This window comes from Lottia gigantea, assembly GCF_000327385.1.
Source record: "Lottia gigantea unplaced genomic scaffold LOTGIsca_192, whole genome shotgun sequence".
Classification (NCBI taxonomy): domain Eukaryota; kingdom Metazoa; phylum Mollusca; class Gastropoda; family Lottiidae; genus Lottia; species Lottia gigantea.
In genome coordinates, this window is record NW_008708367.1 from 216,366 (window position 1) to 235,641 (window position 19,276).

General features: G+C 33.4%; 1 protein-coding gene across 1 annotated transcript; it reads right to left on the bottom strand.

Moving 5' to 3' along the window:
• Positions 1-1,119: 1,119 nt before the first annotated feature.
• Positions 1,120-17,290, bottom strand: LOTGIDRAFT_239085 (hypothetical protein; the record flags this gene model as incomplete). The annotated part of the gene is made up of 13 exons (XM_009052941.1): positions 1,120-1,666; positions 2,645-2,788; positions 3,029-3,139; positions 3,506-3,838; positions 4,105-4,222; positions 4,718-4,895; positions 5,594-5,782; positions 6,392-6,558; positions 7,037-7,181; positions 7,418-7,493; positions 12,643-12,647; positions 14,602-14,606; positions 17,256-17,290. The coding sequence occupies 13 exons, from the start codon at positions 17,288-17,290 to the stop codon at positions 1,496-1,498; spliced, it is 1,677 nt and encodes a 558-aa protein (XP_009051189.1). The 3' UTR covers positions 1,120-1,495.
• Positions 17,291-19,276: the final 1,986 nt, after the last annotated feature.

Genomic DNA, 19,276 nt, shown 5'->3' on the forward strand with positions numbered 1-19,276 from the left:
AATTTCACTAAAACTAAGTGTTTGATGACGTCACTAATCGCAAAGGGTCTTAATTGATAAAGCATATTTTGGTAATTTTTTTGAGAAAAACCTCCTTACAATCTTTTTAATACAATAATAATATTAATAATAGTAGTAAGGCACTTATTTCAAATAATCACAAAATAACTTTAATATTAAAATAATTAATTACCACTTCCAAATCTAATGGTAATATATATCAGAAATTCAAAACAAGTTTTCTAGCCCTTTAATATGTAGCAGCTCAACTGAAGCTGTTTAAAGGATACTACCTCTTAAAATTAAGATAAAATTTAAAGTCTCAAACTTGGTCAACAAATGAATGTATAAATTCATCAGTTAGACTTACCAGGTGTCATGATTAAAGAATATAATCTTTATATAACATGATATATCTATTAAACTAAATAATAATTACTTAGTCTAACAAATTATTACTTAGTCTAACAAATTATTACTTAGTCTAACAAATTATTACTTAGTCTAACAAATTATTACTTAGTCTAACAAATTATTACTTAGTCTAACGAATTATTACTTAGTCTAACAAATTATTACTTAGTCTAACAAATTATTACTTAGTCTAACAAATTATTACTTAGTCTAACAAATTATTACTTAGTCTAACAAATTATTACTTAGTTTTATGGATTTATTAGATTATAGAGGGATTCTGTTGTATAGTTATAACACCAGGTAAGTCCACTGATGAACAAAGACTAATTTTATCCTAGTTTAGAAATTTGAATTTTTTGGTCATCCTAAGAGGTAGTTGTACCTTTAAAATAAGATTACCAATAAAAACACTATTGATATCTCATACAGTTTAAACAGTGATAATTATCTTCTAGCACCTGTCAGTAAGAGTACACGGTCATGATTTTAACAAATAAATGGAATTGCCAGCATCATACAAGAAACATTTCAAATATGAAATTGGATTTGGAAATAAAAGTTGAGCACTTGAATCAAACTTAACAAAACAAAAAATATTTAAATTTTCATAAATTTTTGCATATAAAATATAGAGTTTATTGTTAAATCTTTCTATTCTAGTCCTAAATGAAAAGCTGAATACAATTTAAAGCTAATGGTGAAAATATTAGAAAATCAACTGTTTTTGAACAAAATAACCAAATGAAGTTCATAACACAAAGATAACTCCCTGACCGGATTTATTCAATATTGCCATTTTTACCAGACTGTCAAACAATCCCCATTAATCAATCTTAAATTTTCCATTTCTTTATAAAATTCTACAATCCAAATTCAGTATGAATAAGGACAAACTTTTCCAGAAATGGAGCCCTGAACCTAGACTAAATAATTTCAACATTAATAAAATAAAATGAAGGCTTGCATCCTATTCAACACTATGAATTGTGCACAATGGAGGACATTTAATTTCATCAAGATGACTGATAAAACTTCATAAGAAAAATAAAAATAAATTTAACAAAATACATTCATTGCATCAATCTAGAGGTAACGACCAATCTTTTTTCACATCTTTTAAATTTATTTTTTCCCATTTCCATTTTTGGGTTTCTGAGTCAGCATCACAGGGATTCATAAAAACTTCAAGATTTTCTTTATCACAGTCTAAACACTGACCACTCACTGGATGAAATATCTGGTTTGTTTGCTGAAAATAGGGAAAATATGATAAATGAAATGAAGTTTTTCATCCTACTTAATTTCTCACTAGTTAACAGTATTTATCTATTTCAAATATTCACAAGATAGAATAATAAAAGAAAAGAGAAACAGAAAGATGCTCCAGAATCAATTTAAAGGGACAGATGCGCCCTTTTGGGGGGTTGATTTGAGTCTTGAATAAATGTAAATAGTCTTCAGAAGTACTATAAATGTATGAAAATCACATAATTCCTTTAAAAATATCTCAACTAGGAATTTCTTTTCCTATTTCTATAGATATCTTTTGTATAAAAATTCTTTAAACTAGGAATTTCAAAGGTAGATAATTCTGGACACACATGGATTTGAAGACTTAATGAGCTGTGAACACTATTACTGATTGGCTTAACTAAAAAATTCCAGTTTCTTAAACTATTGACCAAAGAAAATGGCCCAGCAAATGTATCTTTGTTCACTATTTAGGGATGTTATTTTAAACATGTACAATCTAAAACAAACAGATCCTTTGTATTTGATTCCATCAAGAACAACTTTATCTTGACAGAGATTAGCATGGTTTAAAATCAGTTTCGCTTGTGGATGTTTTTTGTCAAATAGAAATGAAATGAATGGAGTTTTATGTCCTACTTTTTCTGCACCATGTGGGCTAATGAAGATGGGCAACGCCATGCAATGAGGGAAATTTTGCCAGGACAGCAGCATTAACCTGCTCTTTTTCAATTTCCAACTGTCGGGGGATCTTTAACGTGCGCAGCCTGTAGCACACGGTCCCATCCGAACGACTTGACACTTTTTTCCATGTCAGCCCCTCTTACCTGCATCACTGGAAACCAGGTTGAAAAATCCGAAGATATTATCTCAACTTATGGCAGTTAGCGAGCAAGCGTCTAACTCACTGAGCCATCGCGGCTCCCTTTATATCAAATAGAGAAATATATATTTCTGGTGAAAGAGTTTGACTTACCAAATTATATTTAAATCTCTGGTTTCCACCCATTCCATGACAATTATATAATATTACTGGAGATTTCGGCGCCGAATGAGCAGCATCAAAACAAACTGCTCGAGATTTAGGTCGGATATCTTTATGCCAAGAAAATTCAAATTGCTGAAAAATTGAAATTTGTTTTTTTCTTATACAGTGTTTCAAATATAAAAAATAAAAATATAAAATTGCTGAAAAAAAGAGAAAATCTTTGAAGAAAAACAGAACAAATATATTGGAAAATAGAAACAACTATATTTTACATGGATGATAACTTGAGTTCACAAGGCACAACAGATCTGTATTTATATATTCACACTGTATTATTCGATTAAAAGTGAGTTTAAGTAAGAGATAGTCTACCTGTTCTCCACCAGCTCCCTGTCCATCTTTAATACAACTCTCTAGCTGAAATCTCTCATTCTGGCCTTTAAATCTGGTGTCAATACATTTCTCATTGGCTTGATTTCGTACCTATTCAATATATAAAAACAATAGATATTCATATAAACAACAAATCAATCTATTTCTCTATATTTCTATCTAATTTTGTCTCACAAAGACCAACAATGTCACACAGTATGGAACTAAACCAAATTTTGTCATAATGCTCTTTATTTTAACTATTGAGGGATCTTTAATATGTACAGCCTGAAGCACACCGAGCTACACATTAGATTTTATCTCTTCAACCTGCATCACTAACACAGGGCTTCACAATAGATATTATCTCTTTATCAGTCCCTTCAACCTGCATCACTTACACAGGGGTAAACAAGATTTAAAAAATCCTTAGACAAACAAATATGTATAACTTTGAAAATAAAATAAATTTCCTACCTCACCGGAAGCCATTGGAGTAGGTTCTATAGGAGGATAAACTTTAACTAAATCAAACGCAACTTCAGTCATAAACCATTTAAAAGATTTACAATGTAATTTATCACGAATAGCTTTCTGTTCCGTTAAATCTCCAGCATCTAATGTTTTATAATGGGGGCGTCGTTTATACAGATATTCAGCATACTCATCCATCCACACCTCCGCCACACGTTTATAATTTCTACCAATAAAATCACCCACTCCTGGATTAGGGAATGGAGCAAATTTTCTGTAAACGTGACCAATTCGTGAACATGGTGAATCAACCATCATTCCACCACATTGCCAAATCTAAAATTTAAATAATAAACACCAGTTAAGAAACAAATTTCACACAGAGTAAATTTGGTGCACGCCAAAAGTGATCAAATGCACTCCAAAAAATCGACAGCAGATGCTGGCTAATAGTCGAGAGTAAGTAGTGTTGCTCTAATATCTCTCTGTATACAGGTATATTTATCCAGTATAACATACATCCAGATAATGTTTCAACACAATTTTCATGTGTCATCAACAATTCATAGAGTACAGATAATATCATATCAACTGAAACAAACCTTAAAAGAAAGTTCATACTGTTCACCACCCCAGATATCCAAACCAGGATCATATCCTCCTAGCATCCAGAACCATTCCTGATGTATAGCGAATAACCCTCCTGCCATCACTGGACTCCTAATAAAATATACACATTTCAATATATGACCTAATGAAGTACCTATCCATAATAATTGTGTTTTTAATATTGATATGGATGTCTAGGTGAACAAGCCATATTGAAACACTGTTTACTGAAATAGGATGATATAACTTTTAATTTTCGACACAGTCGAATATTTCTTTTGATCTTTTGAGGATGGGAACCAGGGGTATATAACGTATATTCTAAGATTTCAGACTAATTTCCTTCTAATGCCAGTTTATAAAACACTGAGTAGTACAACATTCTGTAATACTGTTTATTTGGTGAGATGAGAATAGAATTATTTTTAGGTTTGTCATCCTTGTTTGCCTTTAGAGAGTCCACATAGTTAATAATATTTATTTGGTACATTTTTTTTTATAAAAACTGAATAATAAACTGAATAATAAACTGAATAATAAACTGAATAATAAACTGAATAATAAACTGAATAATAAACTGAATAATAAACTGAATAATAAACTTACTTGAATGGATCAGCAGGATGTTTTTTATCTTCAGGTAGAAGTGGAAGACGTTTATAAAAAAATTCCCAATCGAAGGCACCACGAGCCCCCTCATCCTGGGCACGATAAGCGAAGGTTTCGTAATCTATCACGTCTATAAATGGACAAACAACTGTCTTCTGATCTCTAGCTATTGGATCTGAAATATACACAATTAATTAGTACAAGCTTTACCCACTATACTTACTCACTTATAATTCATATACTTCCTCATGTCAACAATTCATTAGCTTCTACCAATATTTCGTCAATTTCGGGTTTCATTTTGCAGTTCCGTTTGTTAGTTCTTAGTCTATTTCTACACTGTATCAAAACCAGGTCATGGACCATGTTCAGTTAAATATATCTAAACAATAAACTGTTACCCTATATTATGACAAAGGTTAAATAACAAACACAATTTTATGGTATACTACTCCTTAGTTTTATTACACAGATTGTTGAAACATAGTGTATAATAAAACCCAGGAGTAGTAGAAGATGACAATGTAGATTGTTGAAACGTAGTGTGTAATAAAACCCAGGAGTAGTAGAAGATGACAATGTAGATTGTTGAAACATAGTGTGTAATAAAACTAAGGAGTAGTATACCATAAAATTATGTTCCGTTATTTAATGTGATCTCTACCCCTAAATTTCGCTAAAAGATTATGACAAAGGTTGGCTTGAAAACTGAATAGATACATTCCCTGTTTCATAAAATCTGCATTTACTAAAATTGATCTTAAATTTAGGTTTTATTGACCAAGTTGAATATTGTAATTTCTCAAAATCTGGTTTAACCTTTGAGAAGTTTTTGAGAAGAAGATTTGTGGATCAAGAAAGATGAATTCTTACCTAATAATGGAGGTAACCAGTTGATATTGACCTCACAATGAGAATCTAAAAATATTAAAACATCTCCCTTTGCTGCCCGGGCTCCCAATAGTCTAGTTCGTATTAACCCTTCTCGTTTCTCCGCCCGTACAATACGAACTTTAGTATAATGTTCAGCAACATAATCATCCAACTGTTGTTTACAATGTTCTAAAATCAAAAACATCTTGACATGGTAACTTTTAAATTTGTGAGGCGTCTTTCATTATCTCTGTTTGAATGGTAATTCTTGTTATAAATACTTCATCAGTTCAGAATAAAATATCTGATTTGGTAACTGATTTGTCACAAATTCTATTCGGAATCTTTGAATTTGACTTGATATTTTGAAGGCAATAAGTAGGATTGTTTTCAGGCTAAATCAAATTTGAGCCTTCAAATCTATGTGTGTACAGAATTATCTGTGTTTGAACGTTAAAAAGAAGAGATATCTGAGGTTGCTTTCGGGGCTGCGAGGGGGGTTGCCCCCTCTGGCTCTCCGCCACTGAGCCTTGTATAGAGTTAATTGAAAAGTCATGTATGGTTGATGATATTTATTATGATGATAGACAATACATAAAAACCCGGGGGGACATCACAAACATAAACATACAGATGAATGAAAAGATGATAACAAGATGGCCGTCAGACCATGCTTACACGACTACTACATGTTCATCGACTGCCGGGCCAGAGGGGAAGTCTTTCTTTTGTCCCTTGACAACTTCCTGTAACAACACGGAGCTAATCACTATTTTATGTTAACATTAATGAGCTTACCTTTTGAGCTGAAATCATCAACTAAGATGACCTCTTGAAGTAAATGAGGTGGAGATCTGTCGATGACTGATTGAGCTGTACGTAATAATGTAGACCAATGTTCGTTATGAAATGGTACTATAATACTGGCTGTAGGTAGTTTGTTTAAATACTTCTTATTTTTACATCTAAAATACACAAAATACCTCTCAATAATATATAACACATTTTATATCTATAGCCAATATGTTCAGATACATCTAAAGTAGAAATAAGCCATAACTTGAATGACAGTTTTGTATTCAACTTATTTGCAGCTATTGAGTTGTTGACATATATTAAAATTTTGCATCTTCAATGAATTGAATTGAAATGAATGCAGTTTTATGTCCTATTGTCCTGCACCATGTGGGCTATAAAGACAGGCAATGCTATGAGGGGTACAGTTAGGGAAATATTTCCAGGACAGTGGCATTAGCCTACTCTTTTTTCGATTTCCAACTGTCGAGGGATCTTTAACGTGCACACTGCACAGCCTGTAGCACACACGGCCTCAGTTATTGTCCCATTCGCACAACTGGCCTGCATCATTGAAAGAAGGAAATAAGGTATTATCTAGACCTATACCAGAATTGAACCCTGGACCCTCAAGCTAGAAATACTTACTGTTCATGTCTAATATCTTTTAAAGCTCTCTGTAAAGATATTTTATCACTAGCGTAGGCATTAAAACCATTTACTTTATATAGATCTCCCTTCTTCTTCTCTTCTTCTGCTGTCAGTATGACGGCACTACCTTGTTCTCCTAGACCTACAATATAGATATATATCTTATTACAGTTATTACAATTCTTCTCTTTCTCTGATGTTAATTGTCATTTTATTGCAGGAGTGAAAATCATCCCCGTACCCACACCTCCACCCTAAATAGTCATTTCAGTTGATTTCTATACCATTATACATATAGCTACTAATACTACCAACACCCTTCTTCCATCTCATACCCAATAATCCTACCCTAATTTCCCCTAAAAATCACCCACAAACCTGTCCTCTGTTGTTCCTCAGCTATAGCCTTGTAGTCATGCCAGTCTATTTCTTTTATTTCATTTGTATCTAAACCCTGCAATATATCATTAATAAATATTCAATATACTATAGTTTTCTTACTTTACTTATTTGCCTTAAGTAAAATTTGGAAAGTTAACATCCATTTCTAAAACTAGCTGTCCTGATGAGGATTGTGTATCTGAAACGTGTCAGCAGTATGAGATGAGCTCTAGTCAATAAGCTAACATTAAGTCCTATAATTAGAAAGTTAACCTCCATTTCTAAAACTAGCTGTCCTGATGAGGATTGTGTATCAGAAACATGTGTCAGCAGTATGAGATGAGCTCTAGTCAATAAGCTAACATTAAGTCCTATAATTAGAAAGTTAACCTCCATTTCTAAAACTAGCTGTCCTGATGAGGATTGTGTATCTGAAACATGTGTCAGCAGTATGAGAAGAGCTCTAGTCAATTAGCTATCATTAAGTCCTATAATTAGAAAGTTAACCTCCATTTCTAAAACTAGCTGTCCTGATGAGGATTGTGTATCTGAAACATGTCAGCAGTATGAGATAAACTATATGTAATAAGCTATCATTAATTCCGATATTGGAAAGTTAACAACCATTTCTAAAACTAGCTGTCCTGATGAGGATTGTGTATCTGAAACATGTCAGCAGTATGAGATAAACTATATGTAATAAGCTATCATTAATTCCGATATTGGAATGTTAACAACCATTTCTAAAACTAGCTGTCCTGATGAGGATTGTGTATCTGAAACATGTCAGCAGTATGAGATAAACTATATTTAATAAGCTATCATAAATTCCGATAATGGAAAGTTAACCTAAAATTTCTATAAAGATGTCCTGATGAAGATTGTGTATCTGAAATCTAGCCAAGTGATGTCCTTAAGGAAAATGAAAACAAACTGAAGTGATATATAGACACATATCAGAAATTCAAATATTTCCCTAGTATTTCCAAAAACCGGCTATCTGATAGATTTTTACATTAAACTCATTCATAGACGTCTTAATCCATGATTGTAAACATCAAGAATTGATGAATTTCAGAATTCTCTCTCTCATCAAAAGTAATGTCTAGTGCCCTGGGGCTAGGGAATATTTGATTTACCCTGGTTTCAACTCCTTCAATATAATAAAAGAATTTAAATTGATCATTGAACAGAAAATCTTAGAATTTATCTCAGAAACCTCCATAATCAATGTAAGAAACTTGCTGAAATAATAGGTCTCAAGAATTGCTGGTTGATAAAGAAATATTTTCTAATAATTTGAAATGAATGTTAAATGGGGTACCAGTACTCTTTTTAAAAGATAAATATTCATATTGTGTTCTTAACAATTCAATCAGATATCAAGCATTTCATCATGGAAGATACACCATTCTGGGGTGTTGATTTTAGTCTTGAATATATGTAAATAGTCTTCAGAAGTACTAGTAATGTACGAAAATCACATAATTCCTTTAAAAATATATCAAACTAGGAATTTCTTTTCCTATTTCTATAGATATCTTTTCTATATAGGACTTGTCTTTTTAAGTTTCAAATGCAGATAATTCTGGACACATATGGATTAGACGACTCAAATTTTGACAGTGAGCTGTGAACACTATTACTGATTGGCTTAGCTAAAAATTCTCGTTTCTGAGACTGAAGAATGATTGGACAAAAAAATGGCGCATCTGCCCCTTTAAGGATTGAATGTAGATTTCAATGAATGCAGAATTTTCACTTTATTGTTTATATTGTGCATTAGGCCAGACCAATTTGTTTTCTTGTTTTACAGATTCTCCTACCTCAATTTTCCAGAAATCAGAAAAAAAAATAAAAACATCAGAAAAGCTACACAAAAAATAACAACATCAGTCTCGATAAAAAAAAAACCATTAGAAAATTTGTCAAGAAATAATCCGCAATACAAGGTACTGGTAATAAATTGATCTGGCCTTTTGGTAACAATAAAATAATATTGATTTACTGTATTGAGTTTTTTCTCTATATATATATACTGGTAATTAATATCCACTACTATACAACTGTTTTTAAACCTGGGCTGCTACATCAAACATCACACGTTACTTTTTATTTGTAAGATACCAGCTGAAACTTGATCATAGATCTCATTCATGCCTCGTTGAAACACTGAAAGCAAGGTTCATAACGAAATTACGTCATCCCATGACAACGTCATATCAATGAATAGTAAATTTGACTTCATAAATCACTCGCTCAACAAGAACAAAATTGGCTTAAAATTTTTTCTTACACTGAGGATTCGAACCCACAGCACGTAATTGCCTAGCAGACAATCCAACTTGACTGAGCTATTCCACTGTCCTAGCAAACCACAATCCAACTCGCTACCACCTGAGCTATTACACTGTCCTAGCAGACCACAATCCAACTCGCTACCACCTGAGCTATTACACTGTCCTAGCAAACCACAATCCATCCACCTCGCTACCACCTGAGCTATTCCACTGTCCTAGCAAACCACAATCCATCCAACTCGCTACCACCTGAGCTATTACACTGTCCTAGCAGACCACAATCCAACTCGCTACCACCTGAGCTATCCCACTGTCCTAGAGGACAACAATCCAACTCGCTACCACCTGAGCTATCCCACTGTCCTAGCAGACCACAATCCAACTCGCTACCACCTGAGCTATTACACTGTCCTAGCAGACCACAATCCAACTCGCTACCACCTGAGCTATCCCACTGTCCTAGAGGACAACAATCCAACTCGCTACCACCTGAGCTATCCCACTGTCCTAGCAGACCACAATCCAACTCGCTACCACCTGAGCTATTACACTGTCCTAGCAGACCACAATCCAACTCGCTACCACCTGAGCTATCCCACTGTCCTAGAGGACAACAATCCAACTCGCTACCACCTGAGCTATCCCAATGTCCTAGAGGACAACAATCCAAGACAAATCCTAAAATGCTGAGGCCAAATGAAAACAGATATTATAATACAATATCAAGTTAACAGATCAAGTCTTATTGAATTTAGCAGGTGAAACTGTTTTATAAATCAATTTTATCAATAGATCAATATCTAGTCCTTCCAGTATCTATTTTAGAGTGTTCACATGGCTAATATAAACACAGTAGTATTTGTTTTAAGGTAATAAAATATATTATGTTGAAATAGCTGTTTGTTTTTACTCGGAAATTATATGGGTAAATCTATATCAAATCATTTAGGACTAGAAAAAAGTTTTGAAAACTATAGATGAGGATGGTGTATCTGAAACAGGGGTCTGCAGCAAGAGATGAACCTTTCCCTTGTTAAATATAGATGAGAGCTGTAACAACACTACATTAAGACAGAATAGCAACAGGGTATTTCATTTGGTTTATTTTAAGGTGACCTTGAACATGTGATGCATAATAATTTCTTCAGATCATGGATGGAACAAAGACTCATAGAAAAACAGATCGAAACATCTACCCCAACAAATTTGACGATACCCGTTAATCAAAAACTAGTGATACCAAAAAGATTCTGAGCAAATTTTACCAGGACAGCAGCATTAGCCTGCTCTTTTTCAATTTCGAACTATCAAGGGATCTTTAACGTGCACAGCCTTTAGCCATGCTCTTTTTCCATGTTAGCCCCACTTATCTGCATCACTGACAGGGGGGAAACCTAGATGAAAAATCTGAAGGTATTATCTCGACTGTTGGGATTGAAATATGGACCTTCCGGTTAGCGAGCAAGCGTCTAACTCACTGAGCCACCACGGCTCCAGCAACTCAATTAGGAAGTGACAGTTTGTCTAGTCCTAAACATGCTGATATTCCATCCAAGGAACAGGAAAGGTGAGAACTATCGGGCCACTTAACTTAACTTAATTTTGTAGAATAAAGAAATTACATTGTGATCATATGAAACTGAAATGGAGACTATAAATAACTTGTTTAACTGAAGAAAAAGACAGAGAGAGGGAAATGCCACTAAAATTACCAAATCCAATAAATCACAACAACAGAATAAAATATACATAGAATGTAAACGGAACAAGTTTTATTTTATAAAATCTGTCATTTCTGTTAAAATATATGACGACTAATTCATCACCATTTTGAAAAAGTCAAAAGTCATGATTTTTGAATTGTAGATTCTTTATATATTTCTGAATCTAATTTGTCTGGGAAGAATATTTAAAACTGGATAAAATCCACACCAAGCCACTGTTCAAATTTATTGATCAAATTAATGATATTTTTTATAATTTCAGTCACAGAAGAATGGTGTCTTTTTGAATTATCACAGCCAAATATTAGAAGAGTCTCTGTCTCTAGTCAGACATGGCAATTAAACTCAAAATCAGTAACTAAAAATTTAAAATTTAAATTACATTTTTTTGGTGTATTCAAGTAGCACTCTACTAGGCAACAGCCTAAGCGTAGGGTAGGCAAGGCAACAGCGTAAGCGTGGGCTAGGCAACAGAGTAAGCATGGATTAGGCAACAGCATAAGTGTAGGCTAGGCAACAGCGTAAACTTGGGCTAGGCAACAGCGTAAGCGTAGGCTAGGCAACAGCGTAAGCGTGGGCTAGGCAACAGCGTAAACTCGGGCTAGGCAACAGCGTAAGCGTAGGCTAGGCAACAGCGTAAACTCGGTCTAGGCAACAGTGTAAACTCAAGTAGGCAACAGTGTAAACTCGGGCTAGGCGACTGCATAAACTCGGGCTAGGCAACAGCGTAAACTCAAGTAGGCAACTGCATAAACTCGGGCTAAGCAACAGCGTAAGCGTTGGCTCTAACATTGAAATATTTTTATCAAGTTTGATTGAAGTCAAAAGAAAAGTTATTCGTCTTATTTGGTACTGGTATTTAAATTATAAATCATTCGCTGCTGATTTCTGAATTATTTCTTCTATCAAATATATTTGAGTATAAATTAATTGTATAATAGTCTAGTACTCTATTTAAACTAGATGACAGTGTATCAATAACCAGAATTAACAGAGTCAGTCTATTAGAGTCAATATTGGTCCACGTTTCAAGTTAATCTTTACTCTACTACTTTCTTCAAAATAAATAAGGTTACAGGGTGTGTAACAAAAACTTATTTAATTTAATTTTAACCAAATAAATGTAATCTGTTGTTATATGTTGATTAATGTTTATTGCTAAGAAAGGTGCCATACCTCAAAATATAATTTTTCACACCTTTCCTCGAAAATAAATTAATGTGATAACAGGGTTTGTTACTGGACTAATTTACTGCCACTTTATTTTTTTTGTTATTTGTTTATTGGAATCAGAAAGGAAGCTGTATATTCAACTTTTCTCTAATCTGCCCACTAAATAAATGTGGTTACTAACTGTAAGTAAGATTTCTGTTTTTGCTTCAAACTTAATGACTCTTTCTTTAAAGTTTTGTAATATTTAGTTTACATTTCCTTGCAAATAGATGTGGTTAGAAGGTGTGTTTGTATATATGAGATCAGCTTGTAATTTATTTCTATTTTTATTAGTTTTTTATTGTTCATTTTGTTTTTGTTAGTATCTTTTTTAGGAATATAAGCTTATAGATGCATTTCAGTGTATTTTCAAAGACTTCAAACATAGATTCAAAACATCTCGGTCATTTATCCAATATGTAATAATTTTTTTTTAACCAATATCCATTGAAAGAATTTATTATTGAAATGTAGAACTGGCGACACGAGCCTTAGGGTACAAATAGGGGGCAGACTGACTCAATGGGGGGGACAACTGCTGAGGTTGAATTCAAATTTTGGCTACTCTGTGGTGGTGTCATAGTCGCAAGCCTGAGGGTTCTCTCAAAAAATTTTGGAAAAAAATGGGTTGATTTTGTGCATTCTGACACATATTTTGGAGAAAAATACCTGTACCCCGACTGGCGCCGCCACTGGTAGAACTATTTTCAAGTCTTGCCAGACCTAACCTAACATGGATGAGGTGTGGTTAAACATCTTATTGTTTGTGGTGAATCTGAGAGGAGCAAGTAGAATTTGTAATTAGACAACTGATAATACAGTTAATTTTTAAACAGTTTGTCTTCACTAAGATCTAAATTAATTCAACAATTTATCATTGTTTGTATCTAAATGAGTCAAGTAAGCTAATAGACCCCTCCAAGAAATTTTAACTGTTAAGTTGTTCCTCGTTTGTATGTTCATAATTTGGTTTCGTCATTGCATCAAGTGATATCAATCTAACAAACAAGGCTTGTCTGCTGTTGGTGACAATTTTTCAGATAAGCTTACAGGTTAGGGCTGGGTATTGATTACAAAATTGAGATCGATTATCGATGGCAGACTTGAGCGGTCATTATACTTTATTGTCGTTAGGTTGTGTGCTGAAATGTGAAAATAGCGCCACGGAGCAGTATTTTTTGCTGGATTGTAGGCGCTCTACAAATGAAGTATATTATTATTATTATTATTATCATTACTTGTTAACGGGTACAGTGAAGAAAATGTAACTTGATAATCGATAATTGTAATTATAAATTCCTTGAGACGATAATTGATATTTGGATCATTTTTACCCAGCCCTATAACTGGTTCTTCCTTAACTTTACTATAACAGATATTTTGGAAATGTGTTTTTTAGAAACAGGTCACCTAAAAATATCATATTCTTTTATTACTCAACACTGTAGAATTAGAGGACAATATACTTTTTCCATAACATTGTTCAAAGAAAGCTCGTCACTCAGGCAAGGTAATATACGCCCACTGGCAACTTTGCTTTTAAATAAAAATATTTGGCAGTACAGTAACAATTACCAGTATGAAATAATAATTGAACCTTCTAGTGTTTAAAAGCTCAAATTGAACAAGAACAAGGGCAATAACTCATACCAATTATTTTTTGATTTTCTTGATTTTCAATTGGGTTCTTGAGTGATTTAACAATCATACCAAGTTTCATCAAAATCTGTCAAGAATTGTGCCTTCTAGAATGTTTAAGAGCAATTGTGGACCGACCGACGGACGGACATGGATGACGACAATATACATCCCCAATTTCATGTGGACGTATAAAAATGCTCAAATATTAAAAAAAATATAAGCAGTGTGGCTTGTAGATTATATTTGCTGAGACGTGTATTAAAAACCAAGAACCAGCTAAAAATAATCCAAGACACCAACCCACCTTTTCTTGAATCATATTATCTACACCAATATTTCCGGGAACACCTGGATTAGGTCCATCTTCTACATTTATCCTTCTCTCTCTGGGAAAATCTGCACGGGGCCGGGAATTTCCAAATAGATATCGGATAATTGTCGGTCCGGCAGCCAAAAATATTCCACATCCTATCATATATTTTATCAGAGTTATTGTGTTTCTTCTCATGGTCAAATTTTAGTTGTTGAGTTGAAAATTCCTAATTTCATAAATAAGCCTAGATCTACAGGTACTGTGAATTATTTTAGCTTGTAAAATCTGTTTATTTCCTTTATATGTTTCTTATTTTTTTATGAATTTAATATTTTCCAAGTTCATTCAAAGTTTCCAAAATTTCATTCACTAAAAAATATCAATCAATCTGGGAAAATTTCGAAGACAAAAAGTTGACACAAGTCCCCTTGTCCAAAACCAACACTAATACAATAAGTCAGTAAGACAAACAAAGTTACACTTAGTACAACATTCTAATACATTGTGTCTATCCTCTTTTATTTACTAACTTCCTTCCTTGCTTCGTCGCCGAGTCGGTTGGAAAATCAATGCACAAGTCGATAAGTTTTGTAAAAATTCTGCACAACAACGCACCGAATCGGTAAAATCTTTTAACAGCAATGAAGATTAAGTTATCTGATCCCGATGAATGATTTTTGAGTCGTCATCGAGTTAAATATTCCATGCCTAGAAGGTAAAAGATAAAGTTTTGAACACGTCGACAAGTTAGAACGCCATGTTTGTTTACAGACGGCAAGGGATCATTTATTGTGACGTCAGGAGTAGTCAGTGTTTTAATACGGTGGGAGATGTTTACAAACCAATAATATTAATATTTTAAAAGTGACCGCAAACAGTTTGTCATGAAAAGTTAAGGTTCAGCAAAGCACATCTGGGTTTGAATCAAACAAAACCACGAGCAGTCCACTTTATTAGAATAGTAGAATAATAATTGGTAACTGTACTCTACAAGCCTTGTCCATTCCTATATTATCTCATACACATGTACTTGTGTGTATGTGTTTTTCTGTATATATTGTTAAATTGTGATGGCTTGTACATCTTTTGTGGTGATGTACTTTATCACAGCAACATAGTCTGTCCATTTAATATACATGTACTTGTGTATTTGTTAAACAGGTTGTCCATCGAGGTATTGTGTATTTTTCCCTCATTCATTCATTTTATTATCCCAATAGGCTGAATGTTAAACGGTCATGTCCTTGTGTATTGGGCCTAATTTTGACCCATATAAAATATAGAGTTTATTATATTATTATAATTAATAATACTTTAACTACCTGTACCTAAATAAGCAGTAAATCTTGTGTCTATGTTATGAATCTAGCGTTAGTATCGTCAAAAGGTGCGGGCACACGAACGGTCTTGGTCGATGATTTTTGTCTCCGACTGGAGTCTCGTCTTGAGTTTCACCAACTAGCACGGGCACACGAGGAGACAAAAATCTCCCGTCGATCGTTTTCTACCTTGTCAATGTAATTAAAAGAAAAATGAATTTGATTGGATGTTGACGTTCTGCCTTGTAGACGATAAAACTATCAGAGACAATTATCAATCTTGTCGGGGCCGCAATAATCTTATCATGAAAACACGGGCACACGAGAGATTTTACTCAAAACTCTAATCAGAGATAAAAAATATCTGACCAAGGCCGCTCGTGTGCCCGCACCTTTTGTATTTTACCAAGTTTCAACATTAAATAAATAAGAACACTTTTACACTACTCCTTTCTTATATAGTGTTCTTATTTATTTAATGTTCTATCTACTTCTAAATGACATTTCAAGACAAAGTTTCAACTCAATTGCTAATTTCCCCAGATTGACTGTTCGTTGGTTTGTAAAAGTACGCCACCTTGAAATCACCGTAACGTACTAAATGAAGCTAATCATTCAGTATTAACTCTTTGTAATAATTCATCTTGTAACAAGTTATTACTTGTAATCTGTCGTCTGTCCGGTTCACTTATCATATAGATTCATAACGCCCAAGCAAATTTCATGGTTTGCCACTTCCTTACGAAGTTCCGTTCGTTTTTTTTTTATGAAATTGAAGACAAACGGAATGTCATATATCCATTTTGAAAAGTAATTTGGTTAGCTGAAATTCAACTCTGTAAAAGGTTAATTGAAATATTTCGACAATTGAAAGCCATTTTCTTACTTTTACAAGGAAATCAAAATTGGTGCAAGAAAGACATTCTTTGAAATAAATAGAGAAGCCTACATTGTTCTACAGTCTTACGTCTGCTCCTGCTTGGGTTAACAAAAATGAATGTCAGCTTTTCATCCTCCTTCTCTGCTCTTGATTGGCTAATGTAGATGGGTATCACACAGCTCGTCACCAGCTCGAATTGGTGCTGGGGCTCGGTATTTGCAGGTGGAGCCCGTGAAGCGCTACAAATATTACAATCTGGGAGTCTGAGAACTGAATTAGAAGTCCACCGAATTCATTTCACTTCAGTCCTGAAACGTAGAAGGTTTGCTGGGGCTTAATCCTCACCTCCTGGGGCACAGCCCCCATGGACCCCACCCAAATAACAGGGCTGGCATCACAATACAGGGTCCAATGAGATATATATTGCCAGGATTTATACCATACACAAGGGACTCTTGCTTTTGACTAGATGCTTTGCCATGTCAGTCCCACTGACCTTGTTTTTCAACCTTTGGTAATATGTGACCCAAGACCTACAAGTTTTTGAACAATCGTCCAACACACTGGCTCAACCCTGACCCCAAGGAAATAAACACACACAAGAGTTTTTCCATATTTTTTAAGAATATTCATGAACATGATCATTTGGTGAAATGAAAATTATGATTTACATACAATGTTTTCTTAAAAATACTTTTCCTTGATCACCAAAATAAACTGTCAAAGTTGGCAGATATTTCACTTGTTTATTTTCTTGTTTGACAGTTGTCATTTTAAACAACAGATACAATTCAGTAATCTACATTTTTAACAGAAATGCAGTAATATTTGATTCCATCTTAAAATGCTGCAGAAATACAATGAAGACAGTAAATGAAATGAAATTCACTGTTTTTTACATGGCTAATAAATAATAAATCAAATCCTATTGCTCTTCTCTGAGAAACTAAGTTCTGTTCTGTAAATTATTGAATTCCCAAAATAAACCAGTTTTGAATCTCATTCTTCTGTTCTTAAAGCCAGTTTTACATCCTATTGTTCTGTATCTCAATTAACAAATGAAGTTTTATATTCTACTGTTCTGTATCTTATTGGACTAATGTAATGATAATATCTAGAAGTATATAAGTTAACTTTGTATCAAGATGAATTTTGACTGTTTTTTTTTCACAATATATACATTTTCTTTTCATCTTTTTCACTGTAATATTATATACATCTTTCTGTCATCCATTTTTGATAAAAATCACTCCGATGTCATCCTTCTATTATTTTTTTCCTTTCTTTGATCTAACACTTAGTTAAGGTAAAAATATAAAATAAAAACATGTTCATTTTTCTCATTACAGCATTCAAGTTGAGTCGACATCTGACTCCAAACGTAAATAGTGTAGCGGGAAACTCCATTATTTCAGAAACACCCCATTATCTGCTTATTTTTTTATTTATACGACTCTGAAAATGGGTAATTTGCATAATTTCTGTATCTTTGGAAGAAGATGTTATTGAAATGTACTTGTCATAAACTTTCTAACGATGTCTTTATTTTAGTTCAACTCGGACTCCAAGGAAATAAAACACACAAGAGTTTTTCCATATATTACTGCAATTTACATGCATATAACATCGAAGCTCTTTCCACGTGAATTATTTAATAAAATAGGAAATTTTGGTTTGTGTTCAATGGTTAAGAGGGGTTTGAAGTCCCTAAAATAGTCCTAAAGATTAAAATATATTCTTAAAGCCAATCTGAGGAATTATTGTTACAGTAAAAAAATTCTAGCTTATATAGTTAAATTGTGCCAAGGTTTATTAATACAGCTTTCAAGTTAAACTCGAATATCTTACAAATACATTTACAGACATCAGACTCACACCGCAAATAATATAGCAGAAAACTATTTAATTTCAGAAATCTGCCATTAAATGCTTATTTTTTGTTTGATTTGCCACAATTCTTAAAGTTATTCTTCCTCTTCTTCTTATGAAAATAATTACTAAGTGAATGTATCCAGATTTTAAAATATTTATAAAGTTAAAGGATACAGTTTATCTTTTTTTTTGGAGCGATTGGGAGATTCTTCTGTATCAAATGAAGCACTCTAAAATATAAAATATATATAATTAGATAGAGTATAATACATCCACATTGAGTTAAAGAGATTGTAAAGAGGTTTTCTAACATTTTATGTGTATCAGGGACATTGATAACATCAATTTGCACCATTCCAATAATCAGATGTCTGTGGTTCCTGCAATTCCACTAAAACTAAGTGTTTTATGCCATCACCCCACCAAACCAAACCTAAATACCAAATAATCATTATTAGCTATGTGGACTCTCTGAAAGGGATGTCTAGCTGACAAACTTAAATACCAAATAAACAATACTAGCTATTTGGACTCTTAAAAGATAGGTGATTCGTAAAAGTGAGCATACCTTGCTGCTCCAGTGTAACTCACCACT